The sequence below is a fragment of the Cetorhinus maximus genome, chromosome 23 (assembly GCF_964194155.1).
Source record: "Cetorhinus maximus chromosome 23, sCetMax3.hap1.1, whole genome shotgun sequence".
Taxonomy (NCBI): domain Eukaryota; kingdom Metazoa; phylum Chordata; class Chondrichthyes; order Lamniformes; family Cetorhinidae; genus Cetorhinus; species Cetorhinus maximus.
In genome coordinates, this window is record NC_135901.1 from 44,364,117 (window position 1) to 44,387,862 (window position 23,746).

A 23,746-nucleotide genomic window follows, 5' to 3' on the forward strand; every position below is an offset into this window, starting at 1 on the left:
TTGAATACAGCAGTAGCGAAACCTCGTTTCATTTGTATATAATCTTGGTTAGGCCGCCCATGGGGTACAATATGCATGTTTGGCCCCCTTACCTTCGGAAGGGTGTAATTGTCATTGAGGGAGTGAATCGAAGGCTCACCAGACTTGCATCCGAGATGGCGAGACTGTCCTGTGAAGAAGGAATGGGGACACTGGGCCTGTATTCTCAAGAGTTTCGAAAAATTAGCAAAGAGATCTCATTAAAACAAACAAAACACCTGAATGGAAGAAAGTGTAAATGCAGGTCAGATGTTTCCCCTGGTTGGGGAGTCTAGGACGAGGAGACACAATTTCAAATTAAGGGGAAAGCCACTAGGACTGACATGAGGAGAATTGTTTTTTTACTCCGAAGTTCGCGAATCTTTGGAATTCTGCATCCCAGAGAGCTGTGGAAGTTCAATCATTGAGTATGTTTAAAGCAGAGAATGGTAGATTTCTAACTACCAAAGATATAAGAGGTATGGGGAGACTGCGGGAAAAGGATGTTGAAGTGGATGATCATCCATGATCACACTGAAAGGTGGGACAGGTTCGATGGGCTGAATGGCATACCCCTGTTCCTCTGTTCCGATGCAATAGGTTTGGGTTTTTTTTGCATTGTTTATTGTGTTAGGGGCATCGCAAACAAAGCCAGTGTTTATTGCCATCCCTCATTTCCCTTGAGAAGTTGTTGGTGGCGACGTTCTTGAAGAGAAGTGGTCCATCTGTTTTGGCTTGTCTGCAGCGGTTTGATATAACTCACGGTGTCCAGACTATTTGAGGACCAGCCACATTGCTGTGAGTCTGGAATCACGTGGAGCAGCCAGAATGTGGCGGATTCCGCGAGAATACCAGAGATTTCATATTTAAACCGAAATCATCCCCATTCCTGAAAGGGTTTCAATTCCTGATTTTTTTTAACGGAAATTCGACCAGTTGCCGTAACGAGGTTTGAACATTTGTGCTGGAGCGGGAGCCTGGTGTTTTTAGCTTATCCGCATCGTGACATTACCAATACACCAGGATCTCCCTGTGGGGGTGTGGAGGGGGGCGGGGGCATAGCAGAGAATGCCTGGGATGATGTTTACAGCGCTGGACGAACAACAGAAGAAAGAATGGATCCGCCGAAACTCTAATTGTCTGTTCCCACTGGCAAGCGGCTGTTCAGCTGCACCGGGAGCTACAAGTGATTCACTCACTCCATTCTGCTGGAATAACAAGGACACCCAGGTCTCGTTGCACATTCCCCTCTCTGAATTTATAGCCATTCAGATAATAATCTGCCTTCCTGTTTTTGCTACCAAAATGAATAACCTCAACATTATCCACATTATACTGCATCTGCCATGCATTTGCCCACTCACTCAGCTTCTCGAAATCACACTGAAACATCTCTGCATCCTCCTCACTACTCACCCTCCCACCCAGCTTTGTGCCATCTGTAAATTTGGAGATATTACATTTAGCTTCCGCATCTAAATGATTAACGTGTATTGTGAATAGCTGGGGTCCCAGCACCGATCCCTGCTGTACCCCACTCGTCACTGCCTGCCATTCGGAAAAAGACCAGTTTACTCCTACTCTTTGTTTCCTGTCTGCCAACCAGTTTTCTATCCATCTCAATACAATACCCCTAATCCCATGTGCAACGGCGGCAATTAAAGAAAAATGCAGCCACGAGAGGAGGGAAATCCTGAACGGATAAAGCAAAATATTGCGGTTTCTGGAAATCTAAAACTAAAACAGAAAATGCTGGAAAAGCTCAGCAGGTCCAACAGCACCTGTGGAGAGAAAGACACGATTAACGTTTCGAGTCCGTATGACTTTTGTTCAGATAAGAAGACTCCGATGTAGAACCATGCGGGCTCGAAACGTTAACCCTATCTTTTTCTCCACAGATGCGTTTAGAATGCATCATTTAAAATGCAGCATTTTCTGTTGTTGATTCAGATGTGCTGAACGGCAATGCGGTAGAGGAAGGGAGAGATATTGGGAGAGAGAAAGGGGTTAAGCATTAACTCCACCCATTCATAAATATCATTCCGAGTCTTTAAGACGTGTAGGTAACTTTTCTCTGCCTAACCCTTCCGATATTCAACAACAAGGAACCTCGCAAATGAACTCTGGGGTTTTAGAGAAAAGCGGCTCAGTTTCAGAGGGAAACTGTTGGAAGATAGTAGGGTAAGAAGAGAAACTTCTGCTGATATTCCCGTGATCGGGAGCCTCTGAAGGATCCTCTTACGGAACGATAAAGCAGATAAAACGAAATCCCTGGGGTGATAAATGCAAAATACTGCGGATGCTGAAAATCTGAAACAAAAACCAAAAATTCTGGAAAAATTCAGCAGGTCTGATAGAATCTGTGGAGGCAGAAACAGAGTGGACTTTTCGAGTCGTCATGACCCTTCTACAGGCGGACTCGAAACTTCAACGCTATTTCTCTCTCCTCAGATGCTCTCAGGCCTGCTGAATTTTTCCAGAATTTTTTGTTTTTGTTTCAGATTTCCAGCATCCGCAGTAGCTTTCCAGCGTTTTCGTGTTTACCCCTGGGGTGATGTTCAGTGAGAACAAGGAGATGGTATCAGAGGGAATTGAGCAGGGGAAGAGGATCCCTGGGGTGATGTTCAGTTAGTTCAGGGAGATGATATCAGTGGGAATAAGCTGATCAGGGAGACAGTTCATTATCGAAGCAGAAGGGAGAATGACAGGGCTAATGGATTTAACAGAAAAGGTGGAAGTGGAGAGTCAGTGAGTGTTTACCGGAATAAGGACAGTGTATATGCTTAACAGAAAGGGGTGGGGCAGGGCGAGGTGCGGGCTATGTCTGTTTGTGTATTTAAGAGAAAATGCGAAGCTAGTGTCTCAGTATCCGATCGGCCCCAGGATCTGTGAACAAGCCCCATGTTCATGGTTACTTGCTGCATATCGTTGAATCCCGTCTTTGAGTATTTTCGCCGTTTTGACCCCCCGGTATGTCCAATAGACCTAAAGATCTGTAATAATTTGCAGGATTTGTACTTAATAAAATATCAGTGCCAGACGCGCTCCAGCCCCTAGAAATGCCCCTTGGTTTGTGCTCCGTATTCTGCCTGTGTTATATATCTAGCCCGTGGCACCGCCACCTTCAAAGTGTTTAATCAGACAATGCAGAGGAATCTTTACCCTGTTTCTGACCCCGGCTGCACCAAGCATGGGAATGTTTGATGGGGCATTGTAAAGGAAGTTTTCCGCTCCAATTTCCTGTCGTCTATCAGCCTCCGATGAAGCCGAACCCTACAGTTTGGAATTGCCAGACATGTGACTGTGACCGCCCAGAGTGAAATCACCGAGGTGACCCTCCCTGTTCAATCATTCCGCCTCGGGCAATTGCCAGAAACAGGCAGAGGTAAAGGTCTCCTTACACGGATGGGACGATGGGTAGCCTAATGGGGCCTTGGGTGCAAACAGATCCCAGACAGGACTGGTAAAACTGTGAGAAATGTGTAATAGGGAAAATGGAACAGTGTCGATGGGTCTTGGAGAAAGGAATTCAGCAAAGTCATAGCTAGTACACTTTTCATTCCAGATTTATTAGTAATTTCAGAGAATATTTTACAGGAAAGTTTATTTTAAAGTTAACAGAAATGAATATAATGACTGGGGTCACGTTGGGAATAGAACACATGCGCTTTGAGTTGGTAAACTGTATGTACCACTGGAACATAGATCAGAAAGAGAAAACAGCGGCTTATCGGAAAGGGAAGGGGGAAATAGTGAATAAGGAATGAGAAAAGTTACTTAATTACAATTGAAATCCTAACTCTAAGGAACTTAGATGCTTCAATTACATTACAACCATTATCATCTCGCACATTTCATACAGGTAAACGGAAATACTGTTACAGGTTCGGTTACAGATTCAGGATCACTAAGTTAACATATTTTAAATTGGAATACAGAGATCTTAATGAACAGCTGAGGAAAGGCTACGGGGTCCAAATTCAACCGATCACTTGATCTGTAAAAGAGGGAGAAAATAATGAAGCAGATGTTTATGATCTGGTGCATTTATGTTATAGTTTTTAATTGTTCAAATATTTAGAAAATTTTCAAACCGCTTCAGTCAGATTGTAGTGTTAGTGGATTGTATCTTCTCACCTTCACCAGAGTGACGGCAGTACTGTAGAAAATGCTCAGGAAGAACAGGACGATGAATGTGGAAGCAGTTGTCCAGATGTTCCCGTTATCGTCCTCATTGTCTTCAATCCAGATGCGGTCTGTGGAATCTACAGGGATATAACCGAGAAATTTTAATTACATTCTTATTAATCGAGGGTGTCTTACTTTTTTTTAAAATATATTAATTCTATTTTATCTTCCTGAAGCTTTTGATCGCTTCAGTAATTAAATATTCAATGCATATCTATCAATGAATAATTGACTCTCAACAATCTCTGTCTGTTACTAACTCAACAGCTGCTCTCACTTTACATTTCTCATCCTGCCTCTATTGGAAAACGAGTTTTTTTTCCCTTCGATACCAGTTCATTTGGATCAATTTTGTACGACCTATCACTGGATTATATTATGATGGAAAATTCAGGAGGTTTACCAATTGATAACAATTATTTTAATGATAGGTACTGATAGGTATTAATTCCAAGACTCTGAACTCTGTTAGATATCTTTTGTGAATTTTGATCTTGTTTGTTTATTTGTGGTGGTGATGTTTGGGACATAATTAACTTAAATCAGTTTATTATTAAGAACATTGCTTCAGCGTGTCTCCTGGGTCTTTATGTGCTCCCAGCAATTTTTGGAAGATGTGTCCATTAAAACGGTGCATTTCAAATTGACTTTCGTCTGTAGCCTGGCATTTGCCTTTGTGCTTTTTAAATATTTGCGTATATGTGCACGAGTATCTCTTGCTCTGCCTTTAACTGTTTTTGTGTGCCATATTGTATGAGTGTTGATGTTTGTGTTCCTGTGGCATGAGCGTTGATATTCTTATTTAAGTGTGGCCCGCCTTTGTGTGTATGTTTGTTCTTTCGTAAATGAGTGTGTATCAGTTTGTTTGTAAATTTGTTAATGAGTGTGTATCAATGTGTTTATATGCGTTGTTGTTTATGTTCACTTATTAATGTTTGTGATAAAGAGTTTGTTTACGACCATGCCTGTTAATATATCTGATATTGTGCCTTTTTATGTTCTATGTTTGATATGTTAATGATTGTGCCCCCATGAGCGTGTGAATATGTTGAGGCGTGCCTTTATGTGTTCATGGATGTTTCTAGCTATGTGTTAATGTATGTTTACGTGTCTGTGTTTACTAAAGCGTGTGTTTATATGTGTTTGTTTTATTGTGAGTGCGTGAATATATTCATAGTTGTTTCTTGTTCTATGTTTGTCAAAATGTTACTGTTTGTTCATTTATTTGTTTGTGTGCCCGTGTGTCAATTTTAATGTGTTTGTAGAAATGCCTATGCATGTGCACTATTGTGTATGATAGTGTGTCGTTAAATCTATATTGTTGTGCTCGTTGAAGCATTGTAATGAACAAGTTCATGTATGTGCTTACAGGTCCTGTCTGAGTCTGCTTATGGGGTTGTGTATATCTGTAATTGTGTCTGTTGTGTGTATCTATGCATGTGTGTTTGTGTGTGCTTGCGCACACACGTTTGCATGTGTGTGACTGTGACTGCATGTGTGTGAGAGAGTATCTGCATTTTCAGGTGCCTGCGTGTGTGTGCGCATGTCTCTCTCTGTGTGTGTTTGTTTGTCGAGAGTGGGTGTATATTTCTGAGTGTGAGCTTGCATCTGTGCATATGTGTGGTGTGTTACTGAGAGTTTGCATGTCTGCATATTTTCGATGTATATGTATGCTCTTGTGAGTGTGTGTGTGTATTTGTGTGTGTGGGTTGGTTTGTGTGTGTATGCCTGTGCATGTTTATCATTGTGAGGGTCTGTGTTTGCATGTGCATTTGTGTGTGCTTGTGTGTGTGTGGTTCTGTGTATATGCGTCTGTGTGATGGTTTGTGTGTATATGTATGCTTGTGTATGTATGTTTATGTGTGTGCGCATGTGTCTGTCTACGAGTGTATGCATGCTTGCACATGTTTGTGTACGTGTGCCTCTTTCCCCGTGCCTATGTATGAACCTGTGTGTGTGTGTGTTTCTGTGTGCCTGTGCATTTTTGTGTGTGTGTGTGATCTTCTGCCTGTGTGTGTGTTTGTGTGTGTATATTTATGTGTGTGGAGGTGTGCGTTTACATGTGTCTTTGTGTGTTTTGATTGTGTGACTCATTTTGTATATGTGTGTATGCGTCCATGTGTTTGTGTGTATGTGTGTTTGTGTGTATACATGCGTGCGGGTTTGTGCATATGCCTGTGTGATTGTGTGTGCTTGTGTGTGTGTGTGTGTGTTTGTGTGTGTGTGTGTGTGTGTGTGTGCGTGCGTGTGTGTGTGTTTGTGTGATCTTGTGTCTGGATGTGTGTGAGTGTGTGTTCCTCTTTATGTATGTATGTGTGCGTGTGTGCTTGTGTGTGTGCTTGTCTGTCTGTCTGCCTGCGTGTGTTCCCAAATAAGTGTACCTCTGTTTTGCCTGTATGTGAGCTCGTTTATGCATGTGTGCGTGTGTATGTGTCTGTAATTGCATGTGTGTGCACATGTCTGCGTCAATGTCTGTGTGTTTGTGTCTATCCGAATGTGTGTGTGTGTGTGTGTGAATGTGTGTGTGTGTGTATGTCGATTTGTGTGCTTTTTTACGTATGCTTGTGCATGTGTGTGTGTGCCTCTGTGTCTGTTTCTGTGCTTTTGTGTGTCTGTGTGTATGTCAGTCTGTGTTTATGTGCTCGGATATGCGTGCATGATCCAGTGGGGTGTGTGTGGTTGTGTGTGTGTGTGTGTGTGTGTGATGCCATTGTGTCTGGCTTTGTGCTTTCGTCTGTTTGTGTCAATGTCAGTCTGTGTGTATGTGTTCGGGCAAGTGTGCATGATCCAGTTGGTGGGTTTATGCGTGTGTGTCTGTCTGCCTGCCTGTGTGCACGAATGCATGTATGTCTGTGTATGCCTGTATGTGTGCTCGTTAATCATGTGTTTGTGTCTGTGAGTGTGTGTGTGTGCGCATGTCTGTGTCAATGCCTGTGTGTGTGTGTCTATCCGAGTGTGTGTGTGTGTGTGTGAATGTGTGTGTGTGTGTCGATGTGTTTGCTTGCTTATGTATGTTTGTGTGTGTGCGTGTGTGTCTGTGTGTGTGTGTGTATGTATGCATGCATGTGTGACTCTGTGTCTGTCTGTTTACGTTTGTCTGTCTGTGTCAATGTCAGTCTGTATTTACGTGTCCGGGCATGTGTGTATGATCCAATGGATGCGTGTGCGTGTGTGTGTGTGTGTCTGTCTGTCTGCCTGCATGTGTGCCCGAATGTGTGTATGTCTGTGTATAACTGTATGTGTGCTCGTATATGCATGTGTTTGTGTGTCTGTAAGTGCGTGTGTGTGTGTGCATGTCTGTGCCAATGCCTGTGTGTGTTTGTGTGTGTGTGTGTGTGCATGTCTGTGCCAATGCCTGTGTGTGTGTTTGTGTGTGTGTGTGTGTGTGCATGTGCTTGTTTACGTATGTGTGTGTGTGTGCATCTGTGCCTGTCTGAGTGTTTTTACCTCACTGTGTGTATGTCAGCCCGTGTTTATGTGTTCGGGTTTGTGTGCATGACCCAGTGGGGTTTGTGTGTGTGTGTGTGTGTGTGTGTGCACGGATGTGCGTGCTTGTTTATGTATGTGTGTGTGTGTGTGTGTGTGATTGTGTTTGTGTCTATCTGCATGTTTTTGTCTGCATGTGTGTATGTCTGTTTGTGTTGATTTGTTCGGGCATGTGAGCATGATCCAGTGTGTGTGTGTGTGTGTGTGTGTTTGTGTATGTGTGTGTGCATGTTTGTGTGTGTGTGTGTGTGCCTGCCTTTGTCTATGTGTGTGTATGCAATTTGGTTTCAGTGCATGTGTGTGTCTCTGTGTGTTTGTCTGTGAGAGAGGGTGAGAGAGATCTGGTGTCAGATTGGGTGTGTGTCTTTGTTGTGTGTGTGTGAGTCTGTGTGTGATATTTTGCCAGGGTGTGTGTGAGTCTGTCTTTGTCAGTGTGTGTGCGTGTGTATGTGTGTGTATGTAAGTGTGTGTGTTTGTGTGTGTGTGTGTGTGTGTGTATTTTACGTACTAGTGAGTGTACATTTTCCTGTCACTGCTTGTGTGTGCGTGTGTTTCTGTCTCTGTGTTGCTTTGTGTGTTTTTCTGTGAGAGAGAGAGAGAGATCTTGTGTCAGATTGCGTGTGTGCCTTTGTTGTGTATGTGTGTGTGTGTGTGTGTGATCTTGTGCCAGGGTTTGTGTGAGCCTGTCTTTGTCTGTATGTGTATATGTGTGTGTGTGTGTGTGAGAGAGAGAGTCTCTGTGTGTGTGTGATCTTGTGCCAAGGTGTGTGTGTGTGTCTGTCTTTATCTGTGTGTGTTTGTGTGTGGAGGTGTGTGCTTGTTTATGTATGTTTGCGTGTGTGTAAATGTGTGTGTGTGCATTTGTGTGTGTGTGAGACTCTGTGTGTGTGTGTGTGTGTGTATGTGTTTGTGTGTGCTTTGTTATCTACTACTGTGTTTGCACTGTTTCTGTCAGTGTGTGTGTGTGAGTATGTGTGTGTGTTTGTGTGTGTTTCTGTATGTGCGTGTGAGTTTGTGTGTGTGTGTGTGTGATCTCGTGCCAGGGCATGTATGAGTGTGTCTTTTCCTGTGCGTGTGTGTTTGTGTGTGTATGTGTTTATGAACTTGTGTCAGTGTGTTGTATGTGTTTTTATTATTATTGTTCCACACATCGCTGAGCATCAATAACGTGGCCTGACCGTGAAGGTCTGATCGATTGAGAAAACTATTCGCCATTCTGTGTATGACTGTATTTTCTGTGGGATTCAATGTGACATCAAGCGATAGAATGCAACAATTAAACAGAAGGACCCCAGACACATTAGAAACAGAACCAGGAACACAGGAAGGATGGAATCAGCAGTTCTGATTTGGATTATGAAAAATCACCGGCAACTTGTGATTTACAAGAAAAATAGATTGAAAATCATTTCAAAACATCATGTTGCACTATGTTTGCCATGATTGAAGATTGCAATCTGAGCGCAGGAAGCTAGAAGCCGCCTTGTATCTGAACCCATATCATAGACAGCTGTTCAATTCTAAACCCTCTGCTCTGGGACGAGGAGGTTAGTGAGTTAATGTTCCCCTCTCCACTCCCTCTCGTTGGCTAAACAATTTCCTCTCCGGTTGTCTCTGTTGGGGAGGTGCAGGTACATTGCGTTAACTAATGCCCTCCCCCCTTTCTATGTTGGCTAAGTGGAGTAACATTTAGCGTTCCCGTGTGACCCTCACTTCAGTTCCCAGTGGGTGCGATGCGGCAACTTCCAGCTGGTAGAAGTTTGAATCGATGGACGAAAAGTGAAGCAGGAACAACGGGATCTAAATGCTGCTGCTGTGTGTGCTTGTGGGAAATGGGACATTGTCAGAATTCACCTCAGCGAGGGGCAAGTTGGTGAAGTAAGTTTGCAGAATTCTGTAATGAATGAGAATTATTCTGTCTCTAACCCAGGGTGTACGTGAGCTGGGGGCACTGATTGTACAAGACTCGGGTCTGAGATCTGTAAATTCCCGACATCAACTAAACAGGCCTAACATTAGCAAAACTGGAAAACACAATTAATTAAGTGGCTGTGTATTTAATTCATAATTGGAGGAAAATACTTTATTATTTCTACTAGCGTAAGAAATCTAAGCGATAGATTCTCATTGACATGAATTAACGGTGTCCATCAGTGCAAGGGAAATGTTCACAAAACTCGGTTTACCGCTGGATTTATCAACCGTTCTGTTGATGATCTTCAAGGGAATCGCTTCATGTCCCACCACACAGGAGTAGGAAGCGCCGCTGGCCCACTCCTCCGCTGCAATTGATAACAGGCTGTACATGAAGAAGGAGTTATTGCCGTTCTCCGCCATCACCTCGGTGTTCTTGTAGTTCCCCGGTTTCACCGGCTTGTCATTGACGGTCCACTTGACGAAGATCTCTCGGGGGGAGAAACCTCTCACTAAGCAGCTGAGGGAGATGAATCTCTGAGCGGTGACATCTTCAGCCGGGGGCAGGAGGACAGAGACGGACGGTTCCCGCGGATATTTAGCTGCAAAGAATTTACAATAAATGTCACAAAAAATACTGGAGAAATTCAGGGACAATGATGCCGGTGGTTAGATGTGAGAGAAATGTGTTTTGCTTTGGCATTTCAAGATCTCCATTTTCCACTTTGGGGTCTGACCGGCTTTCTAGCTCGGAGCAGAAGTGGATGCAATCATTTACTCTGAGAATATGCGGGATTGGACTGTAACGTTTCATCAGTAACAGTTACAGGCCATTCAACCGTACAGTTCTGTGCTGGTGTCTAAACTGCACACCAAGCTCCTCCCACCTTATATCATCAAACCCTGCAGTACAGTTTCTTGTTCATTCACCTACTTATGAATTTACTGCTTAAATGCTTCATATACGGGCCTAGTGGTTTTAGTTAGTGGAATTACCAATCAGACAAGCTCATTAATGCACTGTACACTAATTATTGGTTCTTAAACTTATACTGGGAATTTGCACACTGGCTCACTTATTGATTCATTCTCACCACTTACGTTCTTCCTTGTGGATGGAATTTCTTAAAGGAGTCGGCAGATCCTGATGGCTCACCACGCAGTAGAACTCAGCCCCACTCAGCCAGGCTTGTGTTGAGATGTTCAGGTTGCTGACCACGCTGTTAGGATCCTTTCCCGGCTGGACAGCAATCTCTGATTTCAAAGGCTTCTGCTCTTGTGTCCAGGACACGAGGACTCCATAAGGGGCGTTACTCACGATGCAGGTTAAGGTCACTGTCGCCTCCAGTAAGACCTGTTCTATTGGCGGCGGCTGTAGAGTAATTACGGGATCGGTGCAGTCGGAAACTGTGAAGCAGAAATGAATGTCAACCAAAACATCATCTTCAGAATCAGAAACCCAGTATTCAGCTTTCACTCTCACGACGGGAATATTTATTTGACCTCTCCCTGCCATGTAAAGGCCATCATTATTTGAAGGTCAGTGACTTGTAATAATTCCGGGAGACTCCATAACATTCCATGTGTATTTCCAGCCAGAACCACTGGGACTGGATAAACCAAATGCCGGTGCAACAATGTGAATAAATTCAGGTACAATTGTTTTATAGACAGATTATCACTCGTCCCGAAATCAAGGAATCAGAGAATGATAGAATGCTCACAGCACAGGAGGAGACCATTCAGCTCTCTATGTCTCTCTGTAAGAATAATGTGCGCCTTAACCCATTTATCCTCCCCGTTCTGTCACGTGCGATAACATTTTCAAAAAAACAATGTTAATCTCTTTTTTTGAAATGTCAATTGATTCCCAGCCTCAGAAAATCTTGGGGAAAAGGAAAGTGATAATATTTCACAGTGTGAGGAAAATGTTGTCAAAATCGCCTTCCTCAGGATTTTCCTATCCCTAATTTGGAGGACTAAACATTTCTCCCCTTTTCCAATTTCATTAATTAACCGAAACACCGCAATTCGATCACTCATTAGACTTTTGTACTCAAAGGATTGCAGCCGAGACGATGAAAACTGCTATCAGCGCTGCTCAATCTGAAAACAGCAGCAGAAATAAAGTGCACATCTTTGTCGGAATTGAAGTCGTGGGCAATTACCAGTAAAGGCCTGCAGACATCGATCCTACTCACAATGTGATCAATCAATTTCGGATAAAATTAAAACCAATGACTCCTCACTCACTGTCCAACTTTTGAACAAAATGTCACGGTGTTTTGTGAGTTGATGGAATCCTGATCATCGGGGGATTCTGATTCAGAAAGAACATGGGTTCAATCCCCACTCCAGATGTTTGAACACAAGTGTAGCTGATACCAGAAATGTAGTACTGATCGAGTACTGTATTGTGAGAGGTACCGACTTCAACATCAACTGTTAGGGCCCGGGACTGCCTGCTTTGTCAGTGTGACATCACATTTCCCCAAATTCTCCCAAGTTTTGCGTCGTCCACAAACATTTAAACTGTCCCCTGTAAACCAAGATCTAGATCATTTATATATATAAATATTTACCCACTTAGCTATTGTCCCTTTAATTCCATGATCTATAACTTTCCTCACAGGTCTGTTGTGTGTTGTATCGAAAGCCTTTTGGAAGTCCATATAGACCACATCAACGGCCTTGCCCTCATTAACCATCTCTGTTAACTCTTGAAAAAACTCCAGAAAGTTAGTTATACAGGATTTTCCTTTAATAAATCCATGATGACTCTTCCTAATCAATCTACATTATCCCATATGATATTAATTCCATCCGGAATAATTATTTCCAGAAGTTTCCCCACCACCGAAGTTAAACTGACTCGTCTGTAATTGCAGGACAGACTTTTATAAACTTTGTTGAACAAGAGCGTAATATTTGCAATTCTCCAGTCCTCCAGAACCTCCCCCAAATGCAGGGAACGCTGAAAAATTATTGTCAGTGTCTCTGCAATTTCCACTCTCACTTCCTTCAGTACTATTGGACGCATCTCACCCGGTCCCGGTGCCTTATCAACTTTAAGTGCCAACAGCTGATGCAATACCTCCTCCTTATCAATTTTAAACCCTTCTAGTGACTGAGTTTCCTCCTCTGTCACCATGGCCTGGGCAACATCTACCTCGTAGGTAAAGACAGCTGCAAAGTATTCATTTAACACCTCAGCCATGCCTCTTGCCTCTATGTGTAAATCTCCTTTTTGATCCCTAATCGGCCTATTCCTCCTCTTACAACCCTTTTACCATTCATATGCTTATGGAATACTTTGGGATTTCCTTTTATGTTAGCTGTCAGTCTTTTTTCATTATCCCTCTTTGCTTCTCGTATTTTCTTTTACACATCCCTTCTGAACCTTCTGCATTCAGCTTGGTTCTCAAATGTATTTGCTACCCGGCATCTGCTGTAAGCACATTTTTTCTTCCTTAACTTAATTTCTATCCCCATTGCCATCCAGTGAGCTCTGGATTGGCTTCTCCTGCCCTTCCCCTTTGAGGGAACATACTTTGACTGTGCCGAAACCATCTCACCTTTGAAGTTTGCCGATTGTTCAGCTACTGTTTTTCCCACCAACCTTTGGTTCCAGTCTATCAGGCCCAGCCCCATTCTTGCCCCATTGAAGTCCGCTCTCTGCAAGTTGACTATTCTTACCCTGGATTCATCAATGTGATTTTCCACCGTCATCCTTAACCTTATGATACAATGATCACTGTCCCCTAAATGCTCCCCTCCTGTCAATTTATTTACTTGGCCCACCTCAATCCCAAGAACGATGTCAGGCAGTGCCTCCTTTCTTCTTGCACTGGACACACACAGCTGTAGGAAATTCTCCAGAGTATAATCTAGGAATGCTGCTCCCTCACTGCCCCTTACGGTACCACTATCCCAGTATATATTCGGGTAATGAACCCCTCCCCCCTCCATTATAACTAGTCGATGATGTTTAAACCTCTCTGTTATTTCCATGCTCCTCTCTATCTTCCCACTGCCTATTCCGGAGTACACATTACACCCAGCAATGTAATTGCACCCTTCTTATTCCTTTGCACCAGCCAAATTGGCACTGTCCTTGAATCGCCTGACACATTTTTTTCTCCAGTATTGCAATATTCTCCTTAACCAAAAACGCCACGACCACCCCACCCCGTTTCTATGCCCTCTCCTGTCTTTTCTGAACATCTTGTAACCAGGAATATTTAACACCCAATTTTGCCCTTCCTTAAGCTTACCGTTATCTCCGTTATCGCCCTAACATCATAATCCCACAAGACAATCTACGACAGTAACTCCCAAATTTTATTAACTATACTCCGTGCATTCACATACATGCAGTGCAACGCTGATTTAGGCTTCATTGCATGCTCCCTTCTCCTGACTCCATCTATTAACTGACTATACCCTCTTTTGTGTTAGCTGCCTCTCCCAGAATTCCATGCACCCTGGTATTACTCTCTGACATTCACTCCTTGTTCCTACGCCCCTCCTGAGTTACTTTGAACCATCCCCAGCAGCAAAACCAAAAATGTTATTTAGTTCTAAAATCCAAATATTGCTGGAAATCTGGAAAAAAAAATGTAAATGATTAGCTAAAGTGTGTCTGTTTGCTGGACAACATGTGTCCCTCAACATACAGAATGAAATCAATTAATAAATAAATAAATCCAGTCAGCATCATGTCCCAGTTTATAGGAAACTGTTGTACAGCAAATCGCTGCTGAATATTCTGCTTTACGACAATGAGCACATTTTCACGGTCATTCATTGGCTGTTAAGTGTTTTAGGACAATCTGATGCTGATAAAGACGCTGTGTAAATGATAGGATTACTTCAGTGTGTTTTTGTTTCCTTTGGAAGGAAACGCAAGCGGGCAAATTGGCAAATGGGAGACATTCTCTGAATTTTAATCATTCCAAAATAATTCTTGGCTTGGACAGAGATTGGCACCAAGAATGGCCTTGAAATTTCTTGGGTTGTGTCTCTTACCATCAGGTTTGGTGATGTTTCGGCTTTGAGTGACCCCTTTATGAGTGACCAGGCAGGTATAGAGCGTGTGACTGAACCAGTCCCCAGCGGGGACTGTCAGCTGACTGGTCGCTGAGAAGTTCTCGTTCACTTCAAAGCCGGGAGAGGTGACGAAGCCCGAGTCCATGGCCTGTCCATTCTTCATCCACTTCACGTTGATTGAATTTGGACGGAAGTCAACGATTGAACAGACGATGGTTGCAAATCTGCTGCTTGTGATTTCGTCACTGGGACTCACGGTGAGGAGAACAGTTGGATGATGCACCACAATATCTGCAAGAAAATTCATATTATTTGGAAATAATTTTGCTTCAAACCAAACAATTAAAAACTGTAAAACTATTTACATAAAATCCACAGGACAGAACCAGGCCAGCCGGCCCCATAGTTCAATGCTGGACTGTAGGATCCACAAGAACTTCCTCTCGCTCTACTTCATCTTGCAGTATAAAAACCACCTTCTTTACAATCTCCCTCATGTATCTATTAAGATTCCCCTGAACAGGGTCTCAGTAACGTCTCACCTACAAGAAGTCCCACATTCTGCTCATCCTTGGTGTAAAGAAGATTCAGATTTGCCAATTGTTTTTTTTTAACATTCTGTTGTAAACATGAGCTCTAATTCTTGTGTAGTCTATCAAATTATTTCAGAAGTCTGAGGACCTTTATTCGGTCACACCACAGATTTTTATTTTGTAGAGAAATGACCACCAGCCTATTCACTGTTACTTGACAGAAGTAATCTATCAGCTCTGGTATTGTCCTTGTAAGTAGTTTAGCTCCTATTGTGACGCCTCTGTAGCATTCTCCTTACGTGGAAACCAGAACTACATACAGTATACTCGGTGTGATATGGAGGGGATAACTGCACACAGTACACCTATTGTGATGTGGAGACCTTAATTATACACAGTACACTAAGTTGTGACGCGGAGAACAAAACTGTCCACAGTGCAATAACTGTGATGCGGAGACCAGAGCTGTCCATATCACACTAAGTGTGATGTGGAGGCCAGAACTCTACACAATCCACTAAGTGTGATGTGGAGAATACAGGTATCCACAATACACTAAGTGTGATATGGGCACCTAAACTATACACAATACTCTCATTCCATTCTAACCCATGTGATGCAGAATTTGAACATAACTCATTTGCTGACCACATTCACCCTTCACCCAGCCCCGGCACTGCCGCCCTGTGCATCCCACAACACGAACCTGGCATTTCCTTCACCCAGACCGAGTCGCTCCGTCGAACCTCGCAGTAGATTGTGCTGCTTCCCACCTCTGATTCGGTGATGGTTAACTGGCTGCTCAGGGTGTGGGTCCCCTTCTTGTTCAGCACTGATGGGTAAGTCTTCAATCCAGCTGTGATCGTCTCTTGATCTTTCTTCCAGGAAACGCTGGTGATTTCGGGGGAGTAGTCCGCAGCCTAACAGCCGTAGGTCACGGAGCCAGCAGTGTTTGCTTGTTCACAGAAGGAGAGGAGGGCGTAGAGGGTGGGGGGAGACGATGTCGCTGGGAAGGAAGAGTCAATTAAACAAGTTAAAAATTTGATTCGTGCTTATGAAATAAGCAAATTGTTCGAAGTTTAAGATTGGTATCATTTATTTCCAAAATACTCTGATCAGAAACTGCATTTAGGAGTTGATATGCCCAACGGGACACGCCGCCATGATGGCCAGTCTTGTACACAAGATGAGGCACAAGTCGGAAAAGGGAAATACTGCACATGAGGCCACATAATTGCGAGTTAAATAAGGGATATTGTAACCTGGGCTTCCTCCAGCCCTTGCTCATCTGCTGAGGAAAACATCAATCATTCCTCAAACATTTTCACTTTAGACCCTTCCTCATTATTTCCACTGAGCTCTCGCTTAAAGTATTTTACTATCAACCTCTTATCACCAGCAAATGACTATTTTAATACAGCAACATTTAGCTATCTCTAGGCCAGGATGGCCGATTATCCTCCATGAAGGACATCAGTGGGCCAGAGGGGTTTTTAAACTAATCTATTCTAGTTTCATGTTCAACATGTTGTTGTTTTCAGGGGATAAACTTGGATGATGCTTGGCAGCATTTGCTCTAAAGATTCTGTAACTCCGACCGGTGGATCGACTAGGTTCATTACTTACAGACAAACTTTTAGCACTTTTATAAAGCATGACCCAGAGTTGTTCAATGACACTATTTGATAGCATGGACGGTTGGCTTTCGGCCAATCACAATTCAGAATTAACTCTCCAAAGCTGTCAATGCTCAATGTGTTTACAAATAATCCATTATTATCAGCTATTTTGGTTAGATAAAAAGATAGATAGATACATAGGTAGATAGATAAATAGAGAGTTAAAGAGATCGGTAGATAGATAAATAGACAAACAGATAGATAGATAGATCGATCGATCGATAGAGATAGAGAAAGAGAGAGAGACAGGCAGATAAACAGATGGATGGATGGATAGATAGATAGATAGATAGATAGATAGATAGATAGATAGATAGATAGATAGATAGATAGATAGATAGATAGATAGATAGATAGATAGATAGATAGATAGATAGATAGATAGATAGATAGATAGATAGATAGATAGATAGATAGATAGATAGATAGATAGATAGATAGATAGATAGATAGATAGATAGATAGATAGATAGATAGATAGATAGATAGATAGATAGATAGATAGATAGATAGATAGATAGATAGATAGATAGATAGATAGATAGATAGATAGATAGATAGATAGATAGATAGATAGATAGATAGATAGATAGATAGATAGATAGATAGATAGAGATAGAAGATAGAGACAGACAGACAGACAAACAGATAGACAAGGTAGGCAGGTAAACAGATAGATAGATAGATAGACAGACAGACAGACAGACAGACAGACAGACAGACAGACAAACAGATCGATATATGGATCTTTGCATCGATGGATGGAAAAACGGATGCATGAATAGATACATGTTCAGAAAAAGGCGTTTCATCTACACTGCACAATCAAATGTTCACAGTTCACAGACTGTTCTGATTAGATACAAGAGAGATGAACATTGAAGTTCCACATCAAATTCACAGCTCTAGTAAAGCCCTTAGGACAACAGTAAAACTGCCTCTATGATAGTTCATCAAATGTCCTTAGGGCAGTTGGAATCAGGTTGTGCATTGAGTTAAGTTAAATTCATATTTTTCCAGCTTTCATTCCCACAGTAGTTTGCATTAGACAAGGAGTAAGGCACCATACTGTCCAATTAAGCTGCACAATTTATTTCCAGATTCGATCATATCGCAGAAGGTAACGTTACAGTCACTTCATTTAACTGTCCTGAAATTGATCTTTATGTCAGGACAATCTGATTCAAATATTATCTGTTATTGAAAATGTTTAATCATCATCCCTTCATCAGAAACTTGGCTTTTTTTTTAGAATGAAATGTGCTTCAAATTAATGATCTGCTACTTCATTGGAGGAATTAAGGCATTTAATTTTACATACCTAATTCGGAGTACTCACGGCCAATGTGTTTGATACTGGTTAAAGTTCCTTGAAAATTGAGAGTGCCAACACGCTCATGTCAGATACAGAACAGGTGAATTATACTAAAACTCTCTTTGCACAGTCCTGTGAAGCGCTGTGTTTCAGGAATAGTAATGGTGGGATGCGTTCTAAAACGCCCTCTATTCCGCATTGTTAGTTAAAACTTGCGCTTAGACTGGACCATCAACAAACCACCGGCTCTGATACAGCAAACACTGAACAGGAAAAATATCTTTCTACACGTTGCATTCCTTCTGAATTCAACAAACTGGGATACTGATCTTATTTATGAGACACCTTCTCAAACTTAAGAACAGACTTGCACCTTCCTCGGATATACAAACTTCTTATATAATGGTTCGAAATTAATTCCCTGAAATACAGGAGAATGAACCAGAAAGTTCACAAACAGCCAGCAGGCTTCTGATTCTCGCACAGTGACCACGCACATAGAAACAGAACAGACATAAACAATGCAAAAATCATTCTATTAAAGATAGATTTCTCCAGTATCCATTAATCCGTTTGAATAGATTAAAACTTCTGTAAATTTATGACCACGTCACTTCTTTGAAATGAAGCTGATTCTAAATTGAAAAACTCCCTTTGAGGGGCTGCAATATCTCCCTGTCTGTGTACAGTTTTCACAACAGCCTTAGAGTTAGTTTGGCTGAGAACAGGTTCATCAAAATAATTTACATTCATGGTAATTTATGTCTATAACAGGGACATTGTAACAGAACAAGAATTTAACAAATCGGGAGATAATTACACTGAAATCCGATTATTCACTGACATAATTTCAGAATTATGTGTAAGCATTGAAACTGCTGAGGCAATACACGAAGGTAATTAATTAAATTGTACAAAAACATCCAAAGGAGCTGAAGGCAGCTGAGTAAGAAACATGTTGCTTTCCAAGTTAACTGAAAATAATTTTTAAAATTCTCCAACCATGAGTTTTAACTTTAATCCTGGACTCAGCGCAGCACATTTGAGAGATTTTTTTTGTAATGAGTTTGCACTGATCTTAGATTCTATTTTCACATTGTTGATATTTTACCCTATTATGCCAAGTTAGTTAATAATTTTATTCTTCTTCTGATTTGTCTCTTGTTAATAATCGGCTTAATTAAATTAAGGTGACATTTCTTAAATTAAACAAATAATGAGATACACATTCGGACAAATATATTATCTTACTTTTAATAAATTAAGATGATCAAAAATTTATAAGAATGTGCTCCTATAACTACACCCGTGTAAGCTTTTCATGTTTGTAACTACGTTGGCAAGACATAAAAGCACTTCTGTTCTAAACGTGTATTTCACATGATAGAATTATAAGTGGGCAGCTTAACATTGTTCAAACACTATCCGGGTACTCAAATCGGTAATAAAAAAATGGATTGCGATATCCTCTAGTCACTAAAGCAGGACTCCGGAGTTTAAATATCATCCCACATTTCAACAGCATTTTTATTTTTAACAATTAATGTAGCCCTGGCAGTTTGTCGCCATTTTCGGAGCCTCCCCTAGATAATAATACAGCCAAGTTTCGATAGACCATTCCCGTAATCCACATAATGCACGTAAATGAGTTTTAAATATATAATGAACATAAAATGCTGCGGATGCTGGGAATCTGATATAAAAACGGAAAATGCTGGCAAAACTCAGCACGTCTGGCAGCATCAGTGCAGAGAAAAACAGAGTTAACGTTTCGAATCGGTATGACTCTTCTTCAGATCTCTGCTTCTCCATGGACAGATGCTGCCAGTCCTGTTGAGTATTTTTTTCAGCAATTTCTGTTTAAATATATAATGCTACTTATTGAAATTAAGATCCACAACCATCAATGCAGAACTGAGAGATAACAATTCCACTGCATCACCTGAGACACTGAAACTCCACGAGCAAAAAGAACAACAATTTTAATGAGAATTAAAGGTAGCTTCCATTTAATTCAACCCGTATATCTCACAGCTTTGCAAGATTGGTTGTTGTTCTTCAATTCAGAAGTTACATTTAAAACTAAGCCAACTTGCTTCAATTGCAATGTTTGTCCATCTCCAGCCTTATGCATTTTGGACTTTCTCTGAATTTGAATAGAATTATTGAGCAATTCTTTAACTGTAAACTGTTTAAGATTGGTTTAGTGATAATGGTCTAAATTTGAAGAAACAACGCTGTTTGGCTGCACAGCAAAGGTTCAGCAACCCGGCAGATATATTAAATTAGCGAGCTGCAATTTACAAAACGCATTTAATATTGATTATTAATTTGCACCTTTCAACTTGCGTAAAACAGGGAGGAACCAATTAATTTAAAATCCCTGTTTGAACTAAACACTGCAGTGCGATCAGTGTGTATTATAGTAAGAAAAAACAATGGAAATTGCTGGAACCTCTGCATTTGTCCGGCTGCTATTAATTGTGCTGCGTTTTGCAGCAGAGTTGTGGATAGCACAAATTATCTGCTAAATGTCTATCAATATTATTTTTTATTGTTGTAATCTTGAGAAATATTGCCGCATTATAGCCGTTTGAGTTATATACATTTAACTCCCCATCACAGTTCAAATTCGCTGGTTATGTACTTTAACATTGCAGTGTTACTTCAAGCATTAAGTAGGAGTATCGGATGCAAAATATTAATTGTTAAATCTGCAATTAGCACTAAAATAAAAATGCATCAGTATATCTATCAATATTGATTTAAAAGCCCGCCTGCTTTGTAACTATAACCCTCCTTCATAATGGTTTAATCAGATGTGATCGACATTACATGTTTTAGAATCACCAAACAGGTCCATGAGCTTTAACTGTTCAAAGTAACCCAGGCACATACTCTCCTCAGCACTTAACACTAAAATAACAACACCGAGGGACTGAATCCAACAACTGCTTAATTACCTAAGCCCTTTCAGCAGAATCAGATGCAACATTTCAAATAAACCTCAACACATCGCACCGAAGTTGCCTTTCATTGAATAAGTTATTTATTGAAATAAACAGAAATATGAAACAATGGCAGAAGAATTATATTTCGATGGATCGTGTTTAATCCATTGTGTTGATTTTTACGGTATATTTTAGTAATATCTGGCAATATTACTGCATTATAATGTTTCAAGTTGTTTTCATTTAAACCAGACCCAGGCAGGAAATTTATTAACTCTGTTGTTCTTAGTTATGGTAGCATTTCACTTATTTAAGATGAACATTCGTCAACAATATATTGATAATTTTCAGCGCAGTTAACACAAATAAACATGATAAACATTTATTTTAAAACCCATAGTTTAATATGACATTTTTGACCTTGATAATACTCGGTTTCCTGTCTACAATGTTATTTCCAACACTTTTAAACACAATGTTTTCAGTCGATTAGAAAACTTGCAGCAATCAGATGTCACCGAGATTAAACATGGTAGAAACACCAAACTGTTTAACAAAACTCATGTATTTAAAGTAAGCCAGGCACAAAGCCTCATCAGCAGATAAAAGGCACATCACTCAAACAAGACCTTAAAACCCCCAGAGCTTTTATTTTTGCCGAGAAGCAGGAGAATTGTTCAATCCCTTTGCAGCATAATTAAATGAAACATTTTAAACACAGAATACAAAGTTTCGGTTAACACATTAATGACTAAAATAAACAGAAATATGAAACAATGAAGCAAATCCAACAGCACAGAATGAAGGCATGTTTCTTACCTGCAGTCACCGTCACCATGGTCCCTTGTCCCCAGTAGCCAGGATAGTCACAGTGTTACATTCGCTGCTCTGGGTCACACAATAACCAGTTCTGCACACAAGGGGAGAAATTCAATATTAATTTAAATGTTACAAACGGAGAGGCAAAGTAAAATCATGATCGGCTTTATCAAAAAAGTAAAATTGTGAAATTTTTTTAACACTTTATAAATTACACTGTTTTATTTGTATTTCACAGAGTAACTGATGATCATGCATTGACATCAACAACCAATGATTTAATAATTAACACTTTAGCACCTCTTGAAACCTGTCAGTTGGAGAGTTCCAGGCACAGATAGGGCTTTGTTTAATATAGTTGTATTGTAAGAAAAAATGCATTGACCCAAATGCAATCAATTAGCCCCGATGAGGTTTTTGCATTAACAGTAACGGCTGTGCCACCCAGTTGTATCACTGTGAGATGCACCATGTCAGAAACTGTGGCGGACAGTTAAATGTGAAATACAGAGATTCAAATCCACGGCGGTGTGAGAAACCTGATTATGAATACTGTAGGAGTAAATCATTGTGACATTTCAGTTAGTACTCTTCATTATGTTTATAAAGCGGATCGAAATAAGCCTTTAAATCTGTGCCCCTATTTAGCAAGACAATCAACATTACTACATACGGAGACGTTTATACATTTTTCGTAATTCAGTGTTCCTTCAAACCCTTATTGTTGGTCATATTTATTTTATTTGACTTTCCTGGTGTGATACTGATCGCAGATTTGATCAAAGTCCCTCTCTGGGGTATTTGTATGAGGAGTCCGCTATACACAGCACCGTGACCCACTGTAGTACCACAGTGATAAGCACCAGCACAAATAATGCTCTCACTCACTGATTGTTGCTCCAAGAAATAAAACCTTTCAGTCATCAGAAGATTTGCAGATTTTGATTACATTTCATCGAAGAGTTTTACTCAGGAGCAGAACTTTAGGCTAAAATTATCCCCATTCACGTAATAATTTGCCAATATTTCCATTTGGCTCCTGGTCGTCAGTTGTGCACATTCTAAGCGGTAACTATGCTCTTTAATATACAGAGTTAGTCAACATTTTGTTTTTATTCTTCGCCACTTTATTGCTTTGGAAAATGTAACTTTGCACTCTAGGTTCAATCACATCTCTTAACCTATTTTGCGCTAATACTGACCAATGATTCACTGTAATTATTTCTCTGCGGTTTCTGTACGAGCTCTGGGCTTGTTCAGGTCGCTGTGAGTCTCTTGCACAGTAATACCTCGCTGTGTCCTCGGGTCTCAGATTTTTGATCTCAATGTAAGTTGTGGACGAGGTTCTTGATGGGATGATTCGACCTTCGACTCCAGGCGCGTAATACGTGGTATCCGAGGGGTTTCTGTAAACAAGGAGCCACTCCAGCCCTTTCCCAGGAACCTGTTTAACCCAGCTCACATAGTTGCTGTCCAGACTGAACCCGCTCACTGAACAGGACAGTTTGCGAGATTCTCCGGGCTTGGCGGTCTCTGAAGCCGGCTGGGTCAGCACGATGGCGGATTGGACATCTGTTAGCGAATGGAAAAAATGTAATTACATTAGAAAACAATCAAATCAGTGAATGAAATAACAATGCGATATCAGAAAAGAAGCATCCTTCTGTTGTATCACTTATACAGTCAGGGATACTCACAGGTGGAGTAAGCCAAGAAGAAGCAAAGGCACAGCGCAAATCCCATCCTTCAGTCTCTGGGTATAACTGACTTAGGAGTGTGACTCTCCGTCGCAGC

The 23,746-nt window shown here is 41.1% G+C and overlaps 1 gene segment (V, D, J or C); it reads right to left on the reverse strand.

Moving 5' to 3' along the window:
- Positions 1 to 3,904: 3,904 nt before the first annotated feature.
- LOC144698013 (Ig heavy chain C region-like) lies at positions 3,905 to 23,746 on the reverse strand. The segment is given in 8 exon segments: positions 3,905 to 4,015; positions 4,156 to 4,283; positions 9,879 to 10,208; positions 10,708 to 11,013; positions 14,635 to 14,946; positions 15,895 to 16,108; positions 23,166 to 23,524; positions 23,650 to 23,746. Coding segments are annotated over 8 exon segments (1,704 nt in total).